This window comes from Oxyura jamaicensis, chromosome 11 (genome assembly GCF_011077185.1).
Source record: "Oxyura jamaicensis isolate SHBP4307 breed ruddy duck chromosome 11, BPBGC_Ojam_1.0, whole genome shotgun sequence".
NCBI lineage: Eukaryota > Metazoa > Chordata > Aves > Anseriformes > Anatidae > Oxyura > Oxyura jamaicensis.
The window spans coordinates 1,412,040-1,431,882 of record NC_048903.1 but is presented as its reverse complement, the minus strand read 5'-3'; the positions used below and the strand labels follow the sequence as shown (position 1 = coordinate 1,431,882).

Below are 19,843 nucleotides of genomic sequence, written 5' to 3'. Positions count from 1 at the left end.
TGCTGGGGGACACGCAGCAGGGTCCCCAACGTCCCCTCCGTGCCCCAAGAGGTGGCCGGGGGGCTCGGGGAGGCACAGCTGGCCCGTCCTGGAGGGCTGGCTGTTAAAATTAACCCGCCACGACCGGGCTTGGGAAGCCCTTTCCCGGGAATGCCAGGAATGTCTTGATCCCGTCCAAAGCAGCCTCGGTGCGGGGCTGCCGGGGGAACCCGCTGCCAGAGCCCAGCTCTGCTGTAAACAGGCCGGGGGCCATAAAAACCCTCCGCATTCCTCCAGCCCCCTCCCCGCGAGCAGGTGAGGGCCCGAAACGCACCGGGCCGGGGCCGGGGGCGCAGCCGTGCCCCCCAAAACGCAGCCCCCCGGTGCGCGGCGGCCCCTCGGCGCTGCTGGCCGGGGCGAAGCGGCTGCTCGGGGCCAGGAAAATGCCTGTCACCGCGCTGCGGTTTCATGACCACGGCCTGGAAGAATTTCGGCTGCTTTTTCCCCTCTCGGGAAGAGGAGCAGGAGGAAAAGCCCCGGCTCGCCTGCCAGGCAGGGGAGCAGCCCCTGGGCCAGCGTGGCAGGGCTGGGGCAAGGTGGCAGGGTCCCCCCAGAGTGGGGTCTCCTGGGCGAGCAAGAGCCAGGGTTGGGAGGTTTGGGGCTCCTCTTTGGGACAGATCTGGGTGGGGAGCCCTGCATGCGGAGTCCCAGATCTGGATGGGCAGCACCAGATGAGGATGGAGAACCCCAGATGTGGATGGAGAGCCCTGGATGTGGATGGGGTACCCCAGACACAGGAGGAGAACCCCAGATCCGGACGGGGAGCCCTGGATGCAGTCCCAGATGTGAATGGGGAAACCTGGATGTGGATGCAGAGTCCCCATATGAGGAGAGGGAACCCCATATGTGGGTGGAAAACCCCATATGCAGATAGAGAACCTCGTATGTGGACGGGGAGCCCCAGATGCAGATGGACAAGCCCAGATGTGGATGGGGAGCCCCAGACGTGGATGGGGAGCCCCAGATGTGAATGGAGAGCCCCAAATGTGGATGGGGAGCCCCAGATGCGGATGGGGAGCCCCAGCAGCAGGCATGCCGCAGCGGCCGTGCCAGCCACGCAGGAAGGGCAGGACAGGGCTGCTCTGCTTTGCTCTCTTTATTTTGTCGCGGGGAGCTCGCGATAGGAAGGAGGAAGGGATGCGGGGGGCGCGGAGCGAGGGGGGGCTCCTCCACCGCACCCGCGCCCGGCGCGGGGTTAAGGCTGCGCTGCCGGCCGTGCCCAGGGCTCAGGGGGTGCGGGGGTCCCGGGGCCGTGACAGCCTGTGGGTGGGAGCGCGGGTGCCCGTGCTCGTTTTCGCGGCGGGGAGGACCCCATTTGCTCCCTCCTTCCCTGCCCCGTGCGTTTCCTCCCCTCCGGTCCCTCTGGCAGGAGGCTGTGCTCTCAGCTGACGGTCACGGGGAAGGCATTAGCGAAGCGGAGGGGAGTTTGCTCGCCCTGCTGCAGGAGAAGTCAGCGCCTTCCCCGCGGCCTCTCCTCCTCCCGGCCACGCCGGGCACAGCCTGGGGGTCCCACCGCGCGTAAGGCAGCACGGAGGGGGAAAAAACCAGCCCCGCGCCGAGCGCTCGCCCATCTCCCTCTGCCCTTAAAACCACCAGGTGCTCGGGACCCGCTGTCCCCGTGCCCTGGTCCCTGCCCCAAGCGCTGCAACCGTGCCCACGGGCGGCTGCGCGGGGCTGCTCAGAGGACGCCGCGCCGCTCCAGCTGCTCCGCACGCCCGGCTCGCTGGTGCCGCGCCTCCAGGTGCTTGTGCTGCACCTTGTCGAAGTGCTGCAGCAGCTCCGTGTAGTCGATGTTGGAGGCCGCCGACCTCTTGGAGCCCGCGCTCGCCCTGGTGCCGTCCCTGCGGGGAGGAAGGCGAGCGTGAGGGCAGAGCACGCCGCGCCGCGCGCCCCGGTGCAGGATGCTGGTGCTGAACCGAGGGGCTGGCGCCTTGCCGAGCCCCGCAGAGTCCTCGCGCCCTCCTGCAGAGGCAGGAGATGGAGGCCAGGAGAGGCCGGGACAGGAGGGAGGCCACCAGGCACGTTTGGTGCCCAAGGTGGAGGTCCCGGCCTCGCCGGGGCAGCGCCTCAGTTTCCCTGCCTGGCTTTACGAAACCCCAAATAAATATCTGCCTGCGGGGACGGCCGTGGGGTGGGAGGAGGACCCCTCGTGCCCGGCACGCCGCTGCCTCCCCGTCGTGGCACGGCTTGCCCGGGGAGGGGGCAGCCCGGGCTCGCGGTTATGAAAGCTGCCTCCGGTGTTTGGAGGAATGTAGGTCAGCGTTAATCAGATGCTCAGGCTGTCTGACAGCTCCGATCGCTCCGAAAACCCGGCTGCCACGGCCGAGGGAAGAGAGAGGGGGAAAAAAAAAAGAGGGGGGGGGAGACACGGGCACACGTGCCCCCCTTCCCTGCCCCTCCAATTAAAATCGGGGCTGCGGGCTCCAGCTCCAGCTCGGCGGCGCATGGCGGATAAAAGCCAGCCCAGGGGATGAGTTAAAAGCGAAGGAGTGGAGCCGGTGGGGGTCTGGCTCAGAAAACGGCGCATCTCGGGAGCGCTCCTCTCCTCTTTTTTTTTTTTTCTGGGGCTTTGCAAAGGAAGGCAGAGCTTTCATCGTGCGCCATCGCCGGCGAGCGGCCGTCCCCGCTCGTTAGCCGGGGTTTGACGAGTAAAATCCCCGCAGCAGCGTCCGGCCACGGCAAAAGGAGCCGGGCGGGAGGCTGCAGCCCCCCGGGGAGGGCTCGGGGCTGTCCCCGGTGCCGTCACCACGGAGGGGCCACAAAAGTGGCTGCCAAAAGGCCCCCGGTGAGGACGGCCACCCCCGCCGGCGTGGTGTCACCATCCTTGTGGGTGACCGGACGGACAGACGGACGGACGGCGGCACGGCCGTGGTGGGGACGCTTTCCCAGCCGCCGCCGGGAGCTGCCTTCCCTCTCCGTCAAAACCTCCTCCATGGCTCTGCTCGTTTCCATAGCGACCCCACAAGTGAAATTTTCCATCCCGGATGCCAAATGCCTGCGGATGAGGCGCAGCCCTCCCAGGGTTACCAAATATAGACAAAAAAACCCCGAGCCAGAGCTCCCGGCCACGGGGCAAGGAGCAGCCGCGGCCACCGAGGAGCCGCGGCGCAGAGGCAGAGCGCGGTCCTGGCACGGGGCGTCCATCCCCATCCCCATCCCCATCCCCATCCCCATCCCATCCCCGTCCCTGTCCCCATCCTGTCCCCGTCCCATCCCCGTCCCCGCGGCACCTACGCGCTCTGCATGAGCTCGGGGTTGGGCACGCACTGCAGCCGGTGGGACAGGAGCTGGAAGGCGCTGCTCTGGGGCAGCAGCATCAGCAGGCCGTACAGCGCCTTGATCAAGTAGGGGTTGTTCTTCACGTCCAGCAGCTGCAGGCGGAGATCTGCAAGCGGAGAGGGAGAGGATGGAGAGGCAGGGGTTGAGGAAGGCGCTTCGCTTCCAGCCCCGACACCCCAGGTTCCTCCCGGCCCGGTAGGAAGCCCCTGGCATCGCACCGTGCCTGCAGCCCTTCCCCGCGTGTCCCACACGTGTCAGCAGCCTCCAGCTGGGCTCGTTTGAGCCCGAGGGGCCCCCCTGCCTGCTCTGCACCTCTCCCTCCAGATATTCCCCAGCCCTGGTCCCATCCCAGAGCCCTTACTGGGAGTTTTCCTCATGCCCAGCTGCTCCTCGTGGCTCCAGGGGAGAAGCAGCCCAGCGGCAGCCAAATGCAGCCGCTGGTGGGAGAAAACCCCGGTGGGAGAAAATCCCGGGGGGAAAAACCTCCAGTGGGAGAAAAACCCACCGGGAGAACACCCCATGGATGCCCTAGAGCTGCAGCACCCAGTGGTGGGGCACAGCAGGGGCAGGGGGCCAGGCTTTGCCCGCTGACCCCCGCAGGGACAGGAGCAGCCCATTTTGTAGGGCTGATCCCCCCGGGCACGGGGCTGCGCGTGGCCCAGGTCCCCCCCCCCCCGTCCTTCCTTCGCCCCCCAGGCCTTTGTTGTGTGCCACGGCCGCTCGCTCCGTTAACCCACATACGGGGCCGGCTGCCTCCCCGGCGGGCAGCGCGAGCGGCGGGCTGGCAGCACCAAGGCCGATAACTTCTGCTCTATTTATTCGCGCAGCCACGAAGGAGCGGGGAGGGGACGTGCCGGGGCTGCTGGAGCGAGCCCCCCCCCCTGCTTCCCAGCCCCCCGAGCGAACCTAAAAAGACAGGGCCGAGCCTTACAGGTGAATATGGGGCACTCGATGAGCTGCACCAGCTTGTCCACCTCGGTGAGGAAGTCCACGGTGACCTCCAGGTCCCCGCTGGGCATGGCTGTTAAGGATGCGCCTTGGGAAGAAGGGGGCACGGTGGCAGCGGGGGGGGGGACCCCAAATATTTGTGGCTTGTGGCCCCGCTGTGACCTCAGCGGTGGGTCCCAACCACTGGACGTGTTTGAGAGCTGCGTGGTGCCATGGGACGTGGCTTGGGGTGGGACTGGGGTGGCTGCAGCTGCTCGGCACGACCCGTGCCGTGTCCCCCAGCCCCGCCGCGGGACGTGGGCAGGCAGGGGACAGGCCAGGGGGCAGGGGAGGCAGCGCGGCCACAGGGATGGCACAGGAGCACCCCAGTCCCCTGGGATAAACACCAGCATGTGCTGGAAAGGGTAATGGAGAGGGGTAACAAGCTTCTTCATAGGGAAATATACTTGGGGTGTCCCAGGTTGTGCCAGCACAGGGAAATAACCCTTGTTCTCCGGGCAGAGGGGGAGCTCACCGCGGTGCCATGGGGCCCACGGGCACCGGCTGCTGGCTCTGCCAGGACACGTCCCAGGCCTAAAACCTCGGCTCCATGGGCCGGGTGCTGGCGGCTGCAGCTGGCCAGGGGGGAAGGAGCCAGGATCTGGGGGAAGGAGGCGGCTTGGGGTGCACTGCTTCCTCCTGCAGCACGCTCACCCTGAGCCGAGTGGCGGCTCCATGCCATGGAGGGGCCGTGACAAGGACAGGGCATCGGTGTGTCCTCGCCCTGCACCAGGCAGAGGTGGGAGCACGGCCTGGGGGAGATGGAGCCGAGGCTGCCCGGGGGCATCGCTGCCTCCCTGGGACGCACCACGCTTGGCTCTACCAGGAGTCTGCCTCGGATGAACGGAGGACGGGGGTTTTAAGGTAACATTTGGGGGTGGAAAGGGAGAAGGAAAGAAATCATCCCCTCTGCTCGTGTCGCTGGACACGGGTCTGGGAGGCCAAAGCCTTCGTCCTCCCGGGAGGAAGGAGCCTCCCCTCCTGGGCGGCTGAAGGTCAGCGCTCGGCCATCGCGCCGTCCTCTTTTACCCCACCAAAAAAAAGGGGAGAGGGGCTGGGAGGCACCCAGCAAGCACTGCCCCGTCCCGTCTGCGCCCCAGCAGAGCCCCCCCAAGGATACAACTTCTGGATGAGGTCGTAGGCGTGCTTGTAGTTCTGGGTGAGGAAGCAGAGGGACACGGTTGTCACCGGGTTGTGACACCAGGACCGGTACAGGCAGCAGAACAGGTTGCGGCTCTCCTGGGGAAAGAGGAAGACGGGGGGTTAGGTGAGGGGGCCACCAAAACACGGGGGGACACCTCTCCGCCCCCCAGCCCGACCGGTGCTGACGCTGCCCCGGGCTTCAGGGTGCCCCCCGCGACCACCGCCGCTGCTGGCAGCTGCTCTGGGAGCGACTTTGCTGCAGGAACAGCTGCGGGACCAGCGGGGCCCCGCGGGGTGCTCGCCCCCGTCACCTGTCTCCTGGGGAGCGCAGAAGGGAGGTGGCAGCTGCCGCGAGGCTCGGGGGGCCCGAGGAGGGCACGCGGGGCTCGCGATCGGCTTACACGGGGGGGTCGGGGGCCCCTTCCCGTGCCAGGGGGGAACACGGAGAGCTGGGGGCGTCCTGGAGGTCCCCGGACTGCCAGCGCTCACTGCACGCCGTCCCATGGGATGTGTGACCTGTGCTCTGCTTCGAAGCAGTCGCCCCCTGCCTCAGTTTGCCCCCCTGTGAAGTAGAGCCACGCGCCCGTACCGGCGTCCTCAGGTCCTTCAGTTGGTTTCTCAGCTGGAAGAGCTCAGAGGAGGTGAGCAGGATGGTGTTCAGGGTGTGCACCATGGTGGAGGCGAACTTGAGGTCCTCTTCCCGAAGGAGGATGTCTGCCATGGAGTGGAAGATGTTTTCTGCGTTCAGAAGTAGACAAAGCTGCCTGTGCGCCGCGCAGAAAACAAAAACCAACAGGGGAGGGACGGTTATTGAGCATGGGACCCCGACCCCAGCCCACGCACCGCACCCTTCCTGCACGGAGCTCCACGGGTGGCCAACGGGGATGCCAGGAGCTGCCACGGGACCACCCGCTGCCGGTCCAAGCAGCCTCGTTCAGGCTGAAGGGTTTTCTGCTGATGTCTCCTGGGGCAGGAATGTCCCGCTTAGCGAACCCGGGCATCCCGACGGTGTCCAACATCTCAGAGCCGAAACCCCAAACCAGATTTTCTCCCGGCTTTGTTGGGATTTTGGACTTTCCTGCTTTGCTCCCAGCTCCCGCGCTCCCGGGCTGAGGACACCTGGATCCCTGCCCACCGCTCCGGGTGCCCCCAGCCCCTGCGCCTCTCGGGGTCCTGTGGGACGGGGTGGTGGCACCTCAATCCCCAGTTTGGGGGAGCAGGGCAGGGGGCGATGGCACCTGCAGCCAACAAGTGGCCCCAGCCTCCCTGCAGCCCCCGCGAGCAGAGGCCAGCGGCTCGCGGCGCCCCGGGGAGCCGGGACACAAAGAGCCCCTGCGGATGCTTCCAAAGAAGCCGACAAAGCCGGCCCGGAGGGGGTGGAAAATGGGTTTTCTGGCCCCAAAGAGGGGTGTGGAGGAAGAAAGCCGTCTTCCTCGCGGCTCAGTGGAGCAGCTCGGAGCCCCGCGCACCCGGACAAAGCGGTGCTCTGTGCGGGCTTTATGTAACCCAACCCGGCCCTCGGCCCGGACCGTGTCGGAGCGGCGCGGGCAGTGCCAAATCAGCTCGTTTATCCATTTATCCATTTATCCCCTTGTTCTTACGTAACCGCTGCCCCTCGGGCACGGGATCGCCAGAGGAGGGAGAGGGAAGGGTTAGGGAAGAGGGAAAGAAGGGAAGGGGAGCACCCCGAGGAGACGGGGACGTGCGCTCGGCGTCCTCCTGGCAGCGAGTGGGGGCTGCCAGAGTCTCCCTGGTGGGGAATAAGGGGGCAGCCACGGCCCGAGGTGCTCTGGGCGCCCTCCCCGTGCACAGCCTCTTCCAGAGACGCTTCCCGCGTGCCTGAGCGGGATGAGTGTGCCCAGGGAGAACCCCTTTCCTGGCTGTTTTAACCCAGATTTCCCGTCCCGAGGGCACCCTAAACGAGCGGGCTGCGATCAGAGGCTCCCAAGCAGGGCGCATGCAAGCTCGTGCCCCATGGTGACACCGGTTCCTGCCCCGGTGACAACTGGTGGCATCGCCACCGCTGCCCCCCAGGCTCTGTCCCGGCTCCCAGGCTCGGAGCATCGGCGCTGTGCCAAAACGCGCCCCAGGGAGCACAAAGCCCCGGGGGACACAGCTCGGGGGGGGGGGGGGGGCGATTCGGGGACCTCCGCAGCTGCCCTCGCCCGCCCACGGGCTGCAGAGGGGGCGGATTGAGGCAAACCCGCCGGGGCCGGCCCCCACCGCCCCCGTCCCGTCCGAAATCAGGCATGGCTTTCCATAAATAGCTGCCCCGACATCCCTCTGGCTGCCGCCGCGCTCCCAGCCAGCGCCCAGCGCGGAGAGCTTTCTAATTTCAGGCCTGGTTTTGATTAGCGAGGAAGGGCTGGGTTGGGTTGGGATTTTTTTTTTTTCCTTTTTCTTTTTTTTTGTTTCTCCCCCCGCTCCTTTCGGTGGCACTGGGAAACTGGAAACGGGTCGGCGTGAAAGGAGCAGCGGGGCACGGCGCGTGCCCCTCACCCCCCACGGGCAGGATTTTGCTGGGAGATGGGAGCGGGAAGTTTGGGGTGCCCAAAGAAGGGCTGAAACCCAAAGCTGGAGGAGGAAAAGGGCTCTGCAGGAGGAAAGAGCCTGGCCCAGAGCAGGTAACCTCCGCCCTCACTCGCCTGGCACCGATGGAGCATCTGAACGTGGATGTCCCCCTCTGCCACGCTGTGCCACTGTCCCCTGCTTGCTAGGAGAGCTGTGGATGTGCAGAGCCACCGTGCCGGGGGGCAGCAGCTCCCTGGGGACCCCAAGGCCACCAGAGGTGGCTCTGGCAGCGCTCACCCAACAAAATCCACGGGGTCCCCTCCCTGGATGGAGCCGCCCGGGTGCTCAGAGCGCGAGTCACAGGGGGGACGGCGGCATGCCGGTGGCTCCTCGCCCCCTGCCCCAAACTGTCCCCCAGGGGCTGGGGACATTGCCAGCTTGGCTGGGTGGCTGGGGGGGGGGACAAGTGGCCAGCCCCGCAGCTGCCGTGACAGCTGAGGCCGACTGCCAGCGCCGGGGGTGTGTGGGTGGGACGGGAGAGCCCCCGCGGAGCCGCTCCCCTGGGCGCAGGGGGAAGGCGAGCCGGCTGGTGAGGAGGGCAGGGCCAGGGGGACAGGAGGGGACAGCTGGCTGTCACCGGGCAGCCGGGATGCCGGGGGTGCGGGTGGGATGGGGCAGCGGCCGGAGAGATGGGAGACCAGGTCCGTGCCCAGCTCAGCCCACCCGTGGCAGGAGGAACTGTTCCCAAATACCCACGGCCCCGACAACCACGGCCCCTGCATACGATACCCAGGGGGCCTGAGCACCTCTCTTGCCCCCAGTGCAGGGCGAGGAAGCCCCGGGTGGCACCCACAGCTCAGCACCTTCCTCTTGGGTGTCCCACATCCCGGCCCCACGCCGGCACGGGTCACCCCACAAACCTTCTGCTCCGATTCCCACAACTTTCCACCCCCAGCAGGGTGCCAAGGTCACCGGGAGCCCTTTGGCTTTTTGGGGCCAGCCCATCACCTCCGCCCCTGCTGGTACAAGGCAGCGAGGAGGGCAGCGCCCCTCGGTGCTTCCTCCCCACCCTCCTCTTCCTCTCCCCTCCCTGCTCCTCCCGAGGCTTCTGGCCGCCCTTCCTCCCCAGCACTGAGCGCGGCTCAGCCCCGCAGCAGCGTCCCTGGCAGCTGGGGCCCTTTAGGAATTCGCAGAGGAAGCGGCCTTTGGGGCGCAGATAAAATTAGGGCAGGGAAGGGAGAGGGAGGAGAAAGCGGGGAAGCCGCGAGGCTGCCATTCCCCCTCCATCGAAGGCAAACAGAAAACCAGGAAGCAGCACCCTGGAAGTCTGAGGGCAGCGGGGCTCCGTCTGCGGGCAGGTCTGGGGGTCCCCTGCCTCCACCTGCTCCCTGCCAGGCACCGACTTCCAGCTGGAGGAATTTTGGGGGGACCTCGGTCGGTAAAGCCTCAACTTCTTTTCCAGGCTCCTGCCCCACCGCCTGCCCTGCCGGGGCCGGGATGTGCTGCAGAGCCCCAGGGGGGTGTCCCATTGCCCCGGGCATCACATGAGGTCTGCTCCTCCTGCGGTGCCATCTCCACCAAAGGAGAAAATCCATTCCCAGCTCCTCCTGATGGTTATTACCGAACCCCCTGGCCCAGCCCTCGCTTGCAGCCAGGGAAAAGACGCCCGGGCTCTGCTCGAGCAGCCAGGGACAGCCCCCGAGCTGCTTCTGCTCGCAAGGGAGACGTGCAGCGTGTTTCACCGCAAACAAGAATCCCTCCCACGGCTGCTCGGCAGGGAAACAACGCCGAGCCCGCCGCGGTGCCAGCACGGCGCCGAGCCCTCTCCTCCTGGTGATGGGTCCCCGCGGGTGGCCGTGCCAATGCCAATCCCCCGGGACACGGGGGCTGAGCCCGGGCTCCCCGCACGCTGGGTGCGCTCGGAGCATCGGGAAATGGAACGGCACCGAGGTCCTGCGGAGCCTCGTGGTGCTGCTCCGGGATGGCAGGCCGCCTGGGAAGCACCCGAGGGCTTTTGGCCTGGGAGAGGCAGGGAACGGCAGGTCCCAACCGAGGCCGAGGCAAGCATCAGCCTGAACGGCCTCGCAGAAGGGTTTTGGCACAGGGCAGCCCGAAACACACCTCGACGTTCTCCGACACGCCAGTGCCCTTTGGAGAGGTCACCTTCAGCCCGCAGAGCACACCTCCACACCTCCGGGTGAAATCAGCCACAGCCACAGCTCCGAGCAGGGGCAGAGCAGCTGCACCGAGCAGAAGGAGGGCTGCTGCCGCTTCAGCCGTGGGGGCACAGGGGGTAATCAACTGCTCTCGTCGTCTCGTTGAGGGACTCCGGCGGTGCCCCACGGACCAAGGTACCCAGCACCTGCAAAGCTCACAGGGCTCAGCCAGAAAACCTGCAGCTCCCCTGCCCCGTGCCCTCCAGGAAAGCAAAGCCCCACGATAAACCTAGAGGTGCCCAACGTGTTGCCCGACCAGTGGGCATGGGGAGCACATCAGCTTCCAAACCTCGCTGCCAGTGAGCGCTGCGCCGTGCTGTGGTGAGCCGTGCAGCCCCGGGCTCGTGGCACCTCGAGCCCCGGGGCGAGGAGGAGCAGCAGAAGCGCCACAGCTTGTGCCCGGCAGGGCTGAAACTCTGTCTCCATCCAGATGTGCCCGCGGGAGCAGAAACCTGGCTGCCAGCCACCTCCTGGGCCAGGAGGAGTGACGCACGGCCCCGCACCTGCCCCGGCCCGGGGGCACGCACGGCGGCCCTGCTCTCGCCAGGCGACGACGCTTTTAGGATTTCATGTCCTCCAAAGGATGGAGAGAAACAGAAAACCCCAAAGGTTTCCAAGGGGAGGAATCGCAGGGGCTGGGGCGCTGTGTAACGCGACAGCAGCGCTCCAAAGATCCTTCCTTTGAGACGCATCTTCCCTTCCAGGCTGACAGCTGTGGCCTAATTTTCAGGAAAACTGACAGGCGCCTGATTTCTACCCCTATAATTCCTTTCCGCTGCCCATAAAATAGGTTAAAGGAGCGGGTGCGGAGCCGCGGCAAGAGGAGCCGGGAGAGGCTGATTGGGTTTGGGGCGTGCAGGGCTTACAGGGGCGGGAGCCTCCCCATCGCTGCTGGAAGGAATAACAGTGCTCCTGCTCCTTTCGTGGAAAGGTGACCGAGCAGCACACTGCTGGCCTGGAGGCGACACGGCCGCTGGGTCTGCGTCCCCCCAGGGGACAGGGGCGTGCTTTAGGGAGCTCCATCCCTGGGGGAAGAGGAGGCAGAGCGATCTTCATCCCTGCCCCAGGTGCAAGCCCTCAGCTCCCTCGCCTCATACCCAAACTCGGGACTCTGCTGACTTCTCCCCTGCTCTGGCTGAGCATCGGGAGGTTTTGGGCAGCCCGGCCCCGGCCCCGTCCTGCCCCAAAGCATCAGCCCTGACGTGGCAGCTCCCTCCCGGGGGCAGACATTGCCGTTCCTGCGCTGTAACCAGCACCCAGCCCTTGTGCACAGTCATCGCCTGCCTGCTGGCCCCGCTGACCTCCTGAGCACTCACGCGAGCTGCAAGAGAGCAGAAAATAGCAGCAAAACCGCAGGGACCGGGAGGCTCAGACGCAATTTGCAACCTTTCCCCCTCCTGCTTGGCTGCAAGAGGGCTCGGCAAAAAGCTCCTCGTGCATGCAAGCCGCCCGGCTGCCGCCTTGCTCCTCCGCAGCCTCCCCGATGCTTTCCGTGGGCACGACGGGTGCTGGGAGCAGGGATTCCTCGCGGGGGAAGCGCCAACCCCACGCCCGGGACGTGCTCTCTCCCTGCGACGGGGCAGGCTGGGAGCTGTCTGAATCCTCCTTTCACCACCTGCTCCGACACCGCGGGAATTTCCCCGCGCCCTGCACGGTTCGTTGGGTTCTCACAGTCACTCCCACAGCCAGAAGAGGGGGAAGCGTTTCCTCCCGGCCCATCCCTTTACCCGGGAAGCTCGCGGCTCCAGGGGAGCCACCACCGTCCCCAAAACGAGGTATCTGCAAGGAACTCCCCCTGCTCGCTGGGTTCAAGGCAGGAGCTCCACAAACTCCGTCCACGTTCACGCCAGGCGTCACAGCAACCTCACCGCTGCCTCCCGCGGGGCTGGATGGGTGCTGGTGGCACCTGGGTGCTCCCCGTCTCCGGAGCATCCATACCAGCACCCAGGGGATAACCCGGCTGGCTCCCCGGGCAGGATGGGGCCCTTCCTGCTCCAGGCACTTCGCCCTCTCTCCTCCAAACCCCCAGAGCCTCAGACGGATGCAGGAGTGAGATGGGGGCAGTCGGATGCTCGGGTGCCTTGCGTGTGCCATGGGGCCCCGCCGGCACAGAGCGATTTGCTGCGGGATGCTCCACGGCAGCCAGGAACAGAAAACCTCAACGAGAGCAGCGGGATGCAGAACTCAGCCCTGCCTCGGGGTTTTTAACCAAGCATGCCCTGGGGACAATCCTGGGCAGGATCCCCGGTAGGACAGAGGGGAAAAATGCCAGTGCTCCGCTCCGCCCAGCCTGCCGGTCGTGCCTTTTGCTCTGTAAAGACTAATAAAGCGAGGTGTCCCATCGGCTCCCCCTCCTTGGCGCAGCCACCGGGCAAAGGAAAGGGGGCAGAAAACCTGGGAGCTGCTCGTGGCAGCTTGGAATCAAACAAAACCCTGCTTCAGGGAAATCCTGCTTCGGGGAAACCTGCATCCTCGCCCGCCCAGCCTCCTCCTCTCGCCTTTCCGGACCTCGTGCTTCGCCCCTGCTGGGATCCCGGGGAAAGCACCGGGATGGAGAACACGTAACTCCCCCGGGACCTGCCCTGGGAAGGAACTCGGCGGCTTTCTGAGGATTTTCTCCCCCCCTGCGCACGCTTCCCCTTCCTCCCCCCCACACTCTCGCTGACCTTAATGAGTCCCAGCCCACGCCAGCGCCGCGGCTCGCACGTGTTTTCCATTTTTCTGCAGGAAAACGCACCAGGGCCTCGCGGCGGCTCTGAGGGACGTGGGTCCCAGGGCAGTTTGCTGGTTGGGGTGGTTAAAACCCGTGTCCCAAGCCCACCGGGATGCCCCAGAGGAGGAGCTGGGCCTCAGGAGGATGCCCCAGCCCCTTGTACCCCAGCGGGCACAAGCAGCCCCCGGGCAGGGCAGCCTCCAGCTAAGCCCTGCTGCTGGGGGCTTCCAGCACCTGACAGCCCCAGGTCCAAGCTCTCGCCCTGCCGAAGGGCATTTTTGCCCCCCCTGCCTCCAGCACGTGCCCCAGGGGGGTGTCAGAGAGCTGAGCACAGCATCCTGCTTAACAAATATGGCTCTGCCTTTGGGGTTTTTGGAGCAAAGGTTTCCCATCGCTGCCGGCGGAGCCCCGGGGAGGTTTTGGGGAGCAGGCAGGGATTAACGGGACGTGCGGAGGGATGGGAGGAAACCAGGAGGAAATGAATTTGTTGTCCTGCTGCATCCACGCAGGGATGAAACAGGGACACCCACTGATGGCCAGGAGGGCCCCAGGCTCCAGCTTCGCCCCGGTGGCCACGTGAGAAGCGGGCTCCCCGCGCAGGGCGATGAAAGCCGGAGCCGAGGGCAGGAGCGCAAGGCGCCGAGTGCTCCCCGTGGCCCTCACCAGCGGGCTGGGAAGGGAGCGAGGCTCCGGGCATGCTAATGGCCCTTACGTAAAGGGGTGAAAGCTGACCCACATACGGGGCTGAAGGGCTGGACCCAAACAATCAGCACCTGGGGACCTTCCCGGTGGGACAGGGACGACCCCGAGCTCTGCCCCCACCCCGTCCCGGGGCCGCTCTCCGAGCCCGGGGCTGGGGAGCGCCGCCCTCGGTTTGGAAAACAGGAGGAAAAAAACCCAAACTAAAACGCCTTCTCCGGTTATTCCTTTCTGCGAGGCAACAGGGAGGGGGGGAAAGTGCACAGCTCATTACAGCAAAAGGGCAGGCGGCCAGGGAGCATCCTGGCAGGCAGAGCCGCGTGTTTTCGCAGGCTCGCTGCCTCCCGACACAGAAGCTCCCCTTGTAGCCATCACAGCTGTTTGGATTTTACCCGAGTTCATATCACAGCTTATCAAAGGGGCTGCGTTTCTTTTTTTTTTCCCTTCCACTTTTTTTTCTCCCCTGCACGTCGCTGAACACAAGCCGAACGGTTCACGTGAAAACAAACCCGGGTTTTGTTCCGCAGGCGGCGGCAGGAGGGTGGGGAGAGGAAGAAGGACGAGCAGGACGCGTGCCCCTCGCCGAGCTGCTTTCGGTGGGGGCATGGGGACGGTCCGGCCCCGGGGGCCTCCAGAACATGGGCACACCGAGGGGGGCTCCTCGGGAAGCATCGAAGCATTTGGCCACCCAAATGGGGCCACAGAGCAGCAGGAGAGTGGCCAGGACAGGGACAAGAGGAGGGCTTTGAAACCCCGGCCGGGGTTTCGGCATCCCCTGCTCCCTAGGGGATCCCCAACATCTCCCTTCTTTGAACCCATGGAGCTGGTGAAAATCCATAACCCAGCGAGCCCAGGGCCCCCATCCCACTCCGTCTGTCCCCACGCGGTCAGCACAGCCCTGGGAAAGCCAGACGGAGCAGCAAGCAGCCTGGGGTGCTGCTCCCCCCCTGTGCCGAGGGCCACGCACATCTGCGCTGTGCCGGAGCCACCGTCGCCGCTCTCCCTCCGCTGCCCCTGGCGGGTCCCCGTCTCGGTTCGCAGGCTCGGCTCACTTTTTCCCTTGTTGGGGAGAACAGGGTGCTGCACGGCCAGTTTTTCTTCACTGCCACGTGCCAGCCAGGGCAGGGCCGGCAGCTCTCGGCACCAAGGCGAGAGGTAACGCCGAAGGGAAGCGCACGGGGCTGATGCTCCTGCCCCCAGCAACCGCTTTGGAGCTGCTTTTGGGTGCAGGGGTGTCTGGATAGAAAGGAGGAGGCAGCACTTGGAATTCCGCAGCCCGTTGTGGAGGCAGGAAGGCTTTTTGCCTCTAGGGATGAACCCAATCTGCTCTGTGGTGCTCGGGGCGGTGGGTACCGGGGCGGCTCCCTCGGCACACCCCTGAGCGGGGCTGTGCCGGCTCCTGAGCACTTACAGTGAGCACCGGAGTCAAACGGGCACGAAGCAGCCCTGAAGAGCCCTTTCCTGGAGTTTCCCTTCCCTCCTGCTCCTGCCCGGGGCTCTGCTGCACCCACACACTCGCCCTCTGTGCTGGTGGCACGGACCGGGCGCAGTGCCAGGGCTCGAGCTCACGGCGCCGTGCTGGATGCCAGCACAGACCCCGTGCCAGTGCCGATGGAGCAAGGTGAGGAAAGGACTGGGAGGACTCGCCAGAAGAGAGGCTGTGAACCCCTGGAGTCAGCAACTGGACGTGCCCAAGCCTGTGCTGGGTCAGGAAACAAACTGCCCTACCGCAGCCACCCCGCCTGACCCCAGGGACCTTTGAGCTTGCCCAGCCTGGCCAGCACCGGCCCCACGACAGGGAGAAATGCTGCGCTGGGCTTTGAATCCCTGCCCAACGTTTCCCACCCCACTGAGCACTACTCCTTCAGCTGGAAATCATCACCCAGAGGTAACAGGTTCGCCTTCCTTCCCCGCTGCCCCAGCCGGGACGCGGGGAGCCGCTGGTGGCACGTCGCCGTCCCCAGCGGCGGAGGGGAGCGGGGGATGAAATATCACCGGCGCTTCCCCCATGGAAACACGGGGCTGGCTCCTTCCCCCGCTGTGCGGAACAGCTGAACCCGCGTGTGGACAGGGGAGGGGTGTAACGTGGGAACACGCATGTGGCTTTCATTCGAGCAGCGCCTAAAAATAGCGCCACGAGGCTCCCGCGTTTGGTGGGGCTCTCTGGCAGCAGATCGAGCTCTTCCAGAGGGTCCCGTGAAACCTCTCCCGCCCCGTTCCCATCCCGCTGGTCCCGGAGGCGGCGGAGCAGTGGTTAACGAAGGCATTTAAGCTGTCGTCAGTAGGTTTCAGAGTTAGTCACCAGTGCCGGAGGCCAGGGCTCACCCTGCCCAGAACGGCTGCGCTGGCTCCAGACCCCTCGGATCTATCCCCCCGTGAGCCACCATTTGACAAGGGACAACAAAGGACAGGATCTTCTGTTGTTTTTTGGGGGGTGTTTTTTTCGCACCGATCTGGATTTTTTGCACATCTGGAGCCTGGGGCATGAGTCACAGCAAAAAGCAGCGGCTGGAGCTGCCCCGCTGGCTGTCGGGAGCTGGAAGGAGGAATTGGAGGTGGCCACGGATGGGAGAGCATTTGAGTGTGACCCTGCCCAGGCTCCCCATTGCTACTCGGAGCCCCTCTAATTAGCCTGCTGGTTTAACGAGCAGTCGGGGCCCTTCCCCTGCCCTGCTTGCTCCCAGCAGGCGCAGCGCAGACCGCGGACAAGAGGACTGCTACGAGCAGGATATTTTCCCTGCCCTATTCTTAGATCCCCGTGTGGTTAAATGCAACATTTCCAGACTCCCGTCAGAAGCAAAAAAACATCTGCTCGGCTGAACTTTTGGGGGAGAAACAGGTTTTCAAGGGGTGTTTGGGATAAGGCACCGGGCTTTAAGGCAGGTGGGGAGAAACCTCCCCAGTCCTCGCGCTGCAGCCTCGTGGTGCCGGGCGCTTGGTGCCCTTGGGGCACTGGGAGAGCTCCACCGAGAGCCAGGGAGGAAAACCCTGAGTCCTGCCCCCTCCTCGCTGCTTTTTCAGCCCTGCCTTGACCGTTAAGCCCATCATTTCTGAGCAAGCTGGGGAATTTGCATCCCTTGCCCCAGATTTCATTGCATTAAAGACGCCGTGCTGCCAGCTGCTGCAGCGCTCGTTTTTCCTGCCTCTGCTGCCTGATCGCAGCTCCCCAAGCAGACGCAGAACCTGCCAATGTTTGCACCCGAAATGCGTGGCTTTGGCAGAGCAGGCTCCTTACGGGGCGAGCACCGCGTGCCCGGTGAAGCCACGCTGACCCGCAGAGCCCGGAGCCGAGCCAGGTGGAAGAATTGGCTCGACTTGGCACCCCGAGCAAGCACGGCCTTCGTGCTCCAGCTGGCCTGCTCGTTTCTCAACAAGCACCTGACAACGCCGTGTAATGCGGAGACACTTCGCCTTGGGGGCTGGGAGCGAAAAATAGGGTGCCTCAGCACGCGAGAGGAGAGTCGGTTTGATCTGGAAACGCCGGCCCCGGCTGCCAGCTAGCCAGGGAGGCTGCCGAAAGGGGCTCCGGCTCCCGGCGATGCGAGGGAGCCCGGCACCGAACCCTTCCTCCCAGTCCACCCTGCCCGCGAGGTGCCGGCGGGGCAGCAGGGCTCTGACCTGATGATGAAGGCTCCTCGCGTCTCCAGGAGTTTCCGTTCGCTGCTGAAGCGCTTGAGCAGGTTGATCATGAACTTGTAGAAGTAGGAGTTCATGGTGGGGGTGGAGGGAGAGCACTCCAAGCCTTTCGTACCTGGGGAGGCGGAGAGGAAGTTAGAGCAGCTGGGTTATTTTGGCCAAAGCAGCCTCAGTCAGAGAGCAGACACCCAAAACACAGTCACAGGACTTGGCAGGGAAGGGCAGGGGCACCAAAACGAGATTTCTGAGCCTCGTGTGACCACGCCTGCTCAGCCCAGCAGCACCAGCCCTGCCCCAGCTCTCCCCATCCCAGGGGAAGGCACCTCGTGGTGCTCCCAGCCCTCGGAGAAGGGCATGGGGATGTAATGGTCTTTTGGGGAGACCGTCCCAGAGCCACCGGTTTTAGTAGCTGGGACAAGAGGGGGTGCCCAAGACGATGCATAAATGGGTCCATCCCCCTGCAGGTGCTGCTGGGCCCCCTCGCAAAGCGCCCTGAGGCGCCACCAGCCTGCGCGGGTGCTTTGGGGCAGCACCCATGGCGGTGGGCAGAGGCAGCAGCCGGCACCCCACGGCGGGGGAACCACACACAGCCTCAGCTCACGGCCTGGTAGGTGGCAGGGAGGGGTGAGAAAAGGCACTTCCTAGCTCTGGGTACACGCAGGGAGGTAGAAAAATATCTCATTTCAGGGCATGAAGCACAGGGGGCGGGCAGGTACGGGTTGCCTTTCCCACCGTGCAACTTCAGCGGGGATGGTTTATTCAGAAGGGCAGCGCTCAGAGCAAATGTTTGGAGAGGGTGTTCAAAGGCGAGCTCACAAGGGGGGGTGTCCCCTCGCTCCCCGTGCAGGGCGGCTGGGACGTGTCTCAGCGTGGCGAGCCCGGGTGAGCGGCTCCCGCAGCGTCCCCAGCACGGTCAGCGTTCAGTCTCCCACCAGATCGCACGGAAACGTGCAGGGTTTGATTTATGTGTGCTGTCTGCTTCTGTCAAGACTCAGCAGAGCACAGAGTGGCCAATTAAAAACACAATCAACCAGCCAAAGCCCGGGCTGATGGAAGAGTCCCCGGCCTGATTTCCCCTGCCTGACGGCAGGGACACGGGGAGGTACTGAGGGGCTCAGCCCAGCACGTTCCCAGCGCTGCCCTGCCCCAGCAGCGGGTCCGAGGGGACCAAAGCATGAGTTGTTTGCTTTCTGGGGTGCAGGGTGGGAAGGGGAGGTGAAGAGCTGGTGGGAACTGTCTTTCAAAGCTGCAGAAATGGTATATTTTGATCTGTTTTGTCAGCAGCGCCAAGCCATCTGACCCAGAGCTGCTCACGGAAGGCAGGACGCGCATCACGCCTCCACCCCTACCAGCTCCTAACGGTGGTTTCAGGAGCACAGAACCCAAATTCGAGCGGGGACACACAGCTGGCACGGCCTCCTTCCTCCCCCAGGCCGGGGCTTTCCTCCCGCCAGCCCCCAGGCAGCTGCGGGTATCCCCGGGGAAGGTTTCACCACCGCTCGCCCTGCGTTTCGGAGCAGCGTGCTGACGGAGCAGCGGGCTCAGCGGGCGGCCCCACGGCTCACGGCGCGGCACAGCGGGGTCTGGCTCAGCACGGCGGCAGGAGCAGCTCCGCGCCGCACGAGAGACAGGCGGGGAGAAGTGTTAAGAAAACTGCGGCTTAATTAATTGGAGCTTGCACCTCTCCCCCTTCCCCTGGAGCGAGGCGTCGCAGATCCACAACCTGCCAGATCGGCTGCGAGCGCACCACGCGGGGGGCTGCGGAAACACCGCGGCAGCCCCCAGCTCGTCCTTTCCCATGGGAAGCTTCAGAGCCAGGGACACGAGGGGTACAGAAGGGCAAAAGCTGTCTGGATCTTGGTTCTCAGTAGGAATACAGACAGTGTAAGCCGGGCCACACCATCCTTCTGGCTCCTGGGGTCGGTGGATGCTGGCTGGGGCAGAAAAAGCCGTGCGGAGCCGGGGCGGCTGCGAGCGCTCGCCGCGGTTCACGCCGTCAGTACGCTGCCATCGCTCATGGGGCCGCGTTATAAATCAAGAGAGACAGGCAATTAGGAACCTATATTAAGGCCCTTATAAATATATATTGCATGGCAGCCGGGAACATTCGGGCCGTCTGGCTGCCTGACGGACGGAGCTGTCTCGAAACCTGCGGCGGGTGAAGTGTCCCCAGACCCCTCCCGGAGAGGATGCGGGCGCTGACTCACATTTTCCTTCTTTGGCCACCAAGCACCGAATTTCACCATAGCAGAGAACACAAGTTTTGCTAATTTTCCATGATTAGTTTCAAACTGGTCCTAATTAAAACCGGTGCAGACTTGCTTGGCTCCATTTAAACCGAATTTAAACGCGATTTGACCAGAATTGATTCCTTTCCGAAGCAAGCTAAATCCGGGTAAGCTGTTTAACAGCTACCCACGAGGGCATTGGCGGCGGTTTAGCTAAAATGATTTACTTTAACCCCTAACTGGAGCCATCTCAGCGCCGACCGGGGCTGGGATACAGGGGGTGGCCGAGCTGAGAGCTGCTGGCAGGGAGAGGAGCACACGGGGTCGGCGTGCCGAGCACCGCAGGGTGCGTGCTGCGCCTCCATCACCAAAAAGAGGTGATTTAGGGCTGT

The 19,843-nt window shown here is 64.8% G+C and overlaps 1 protein-coding gene across 1 annotated transcript in view; it reads right to left on the bottom strand.

Annotated features, from left to right (window-relative positions):
* Nucleotides 1-1,120: 1,120 nt before the first annotated feature.
* The window catches only part of VAC14 (VAC14 component of PIKFYVE complex), a gene marked incomplete at its 5' end in the record, with an annotated part of 45,653 nt that continues 26,930 nt past the window's right edge, over nt 1,121-19,843 (bottom strand). Inside the window, 6 exons of the mRNA XM_035337047.1 lie at nt 1,121-1,880; nt 3,274-3,424; nt 4,250-4,329; nt 5,426-5,544; nt 6,038-6,212; nt 17,206-17,338. Coding sequence (XP_035192938.1) covers nt 1,718-1,880; nt 3,274-3,424; nt 4,250-4,329; nt 5,426-5,544; nt 6,038-6,212; nt 17,206-17,338 — 821 coding nt within the window. The remainder of the gene's footprint in view (nt 1,881-3,273; nt 3,425-4,249; nt 4,330-5,425; nt 5,545-6,037; nt 6,213-17,205; nt 17,339-19,843) is intronic.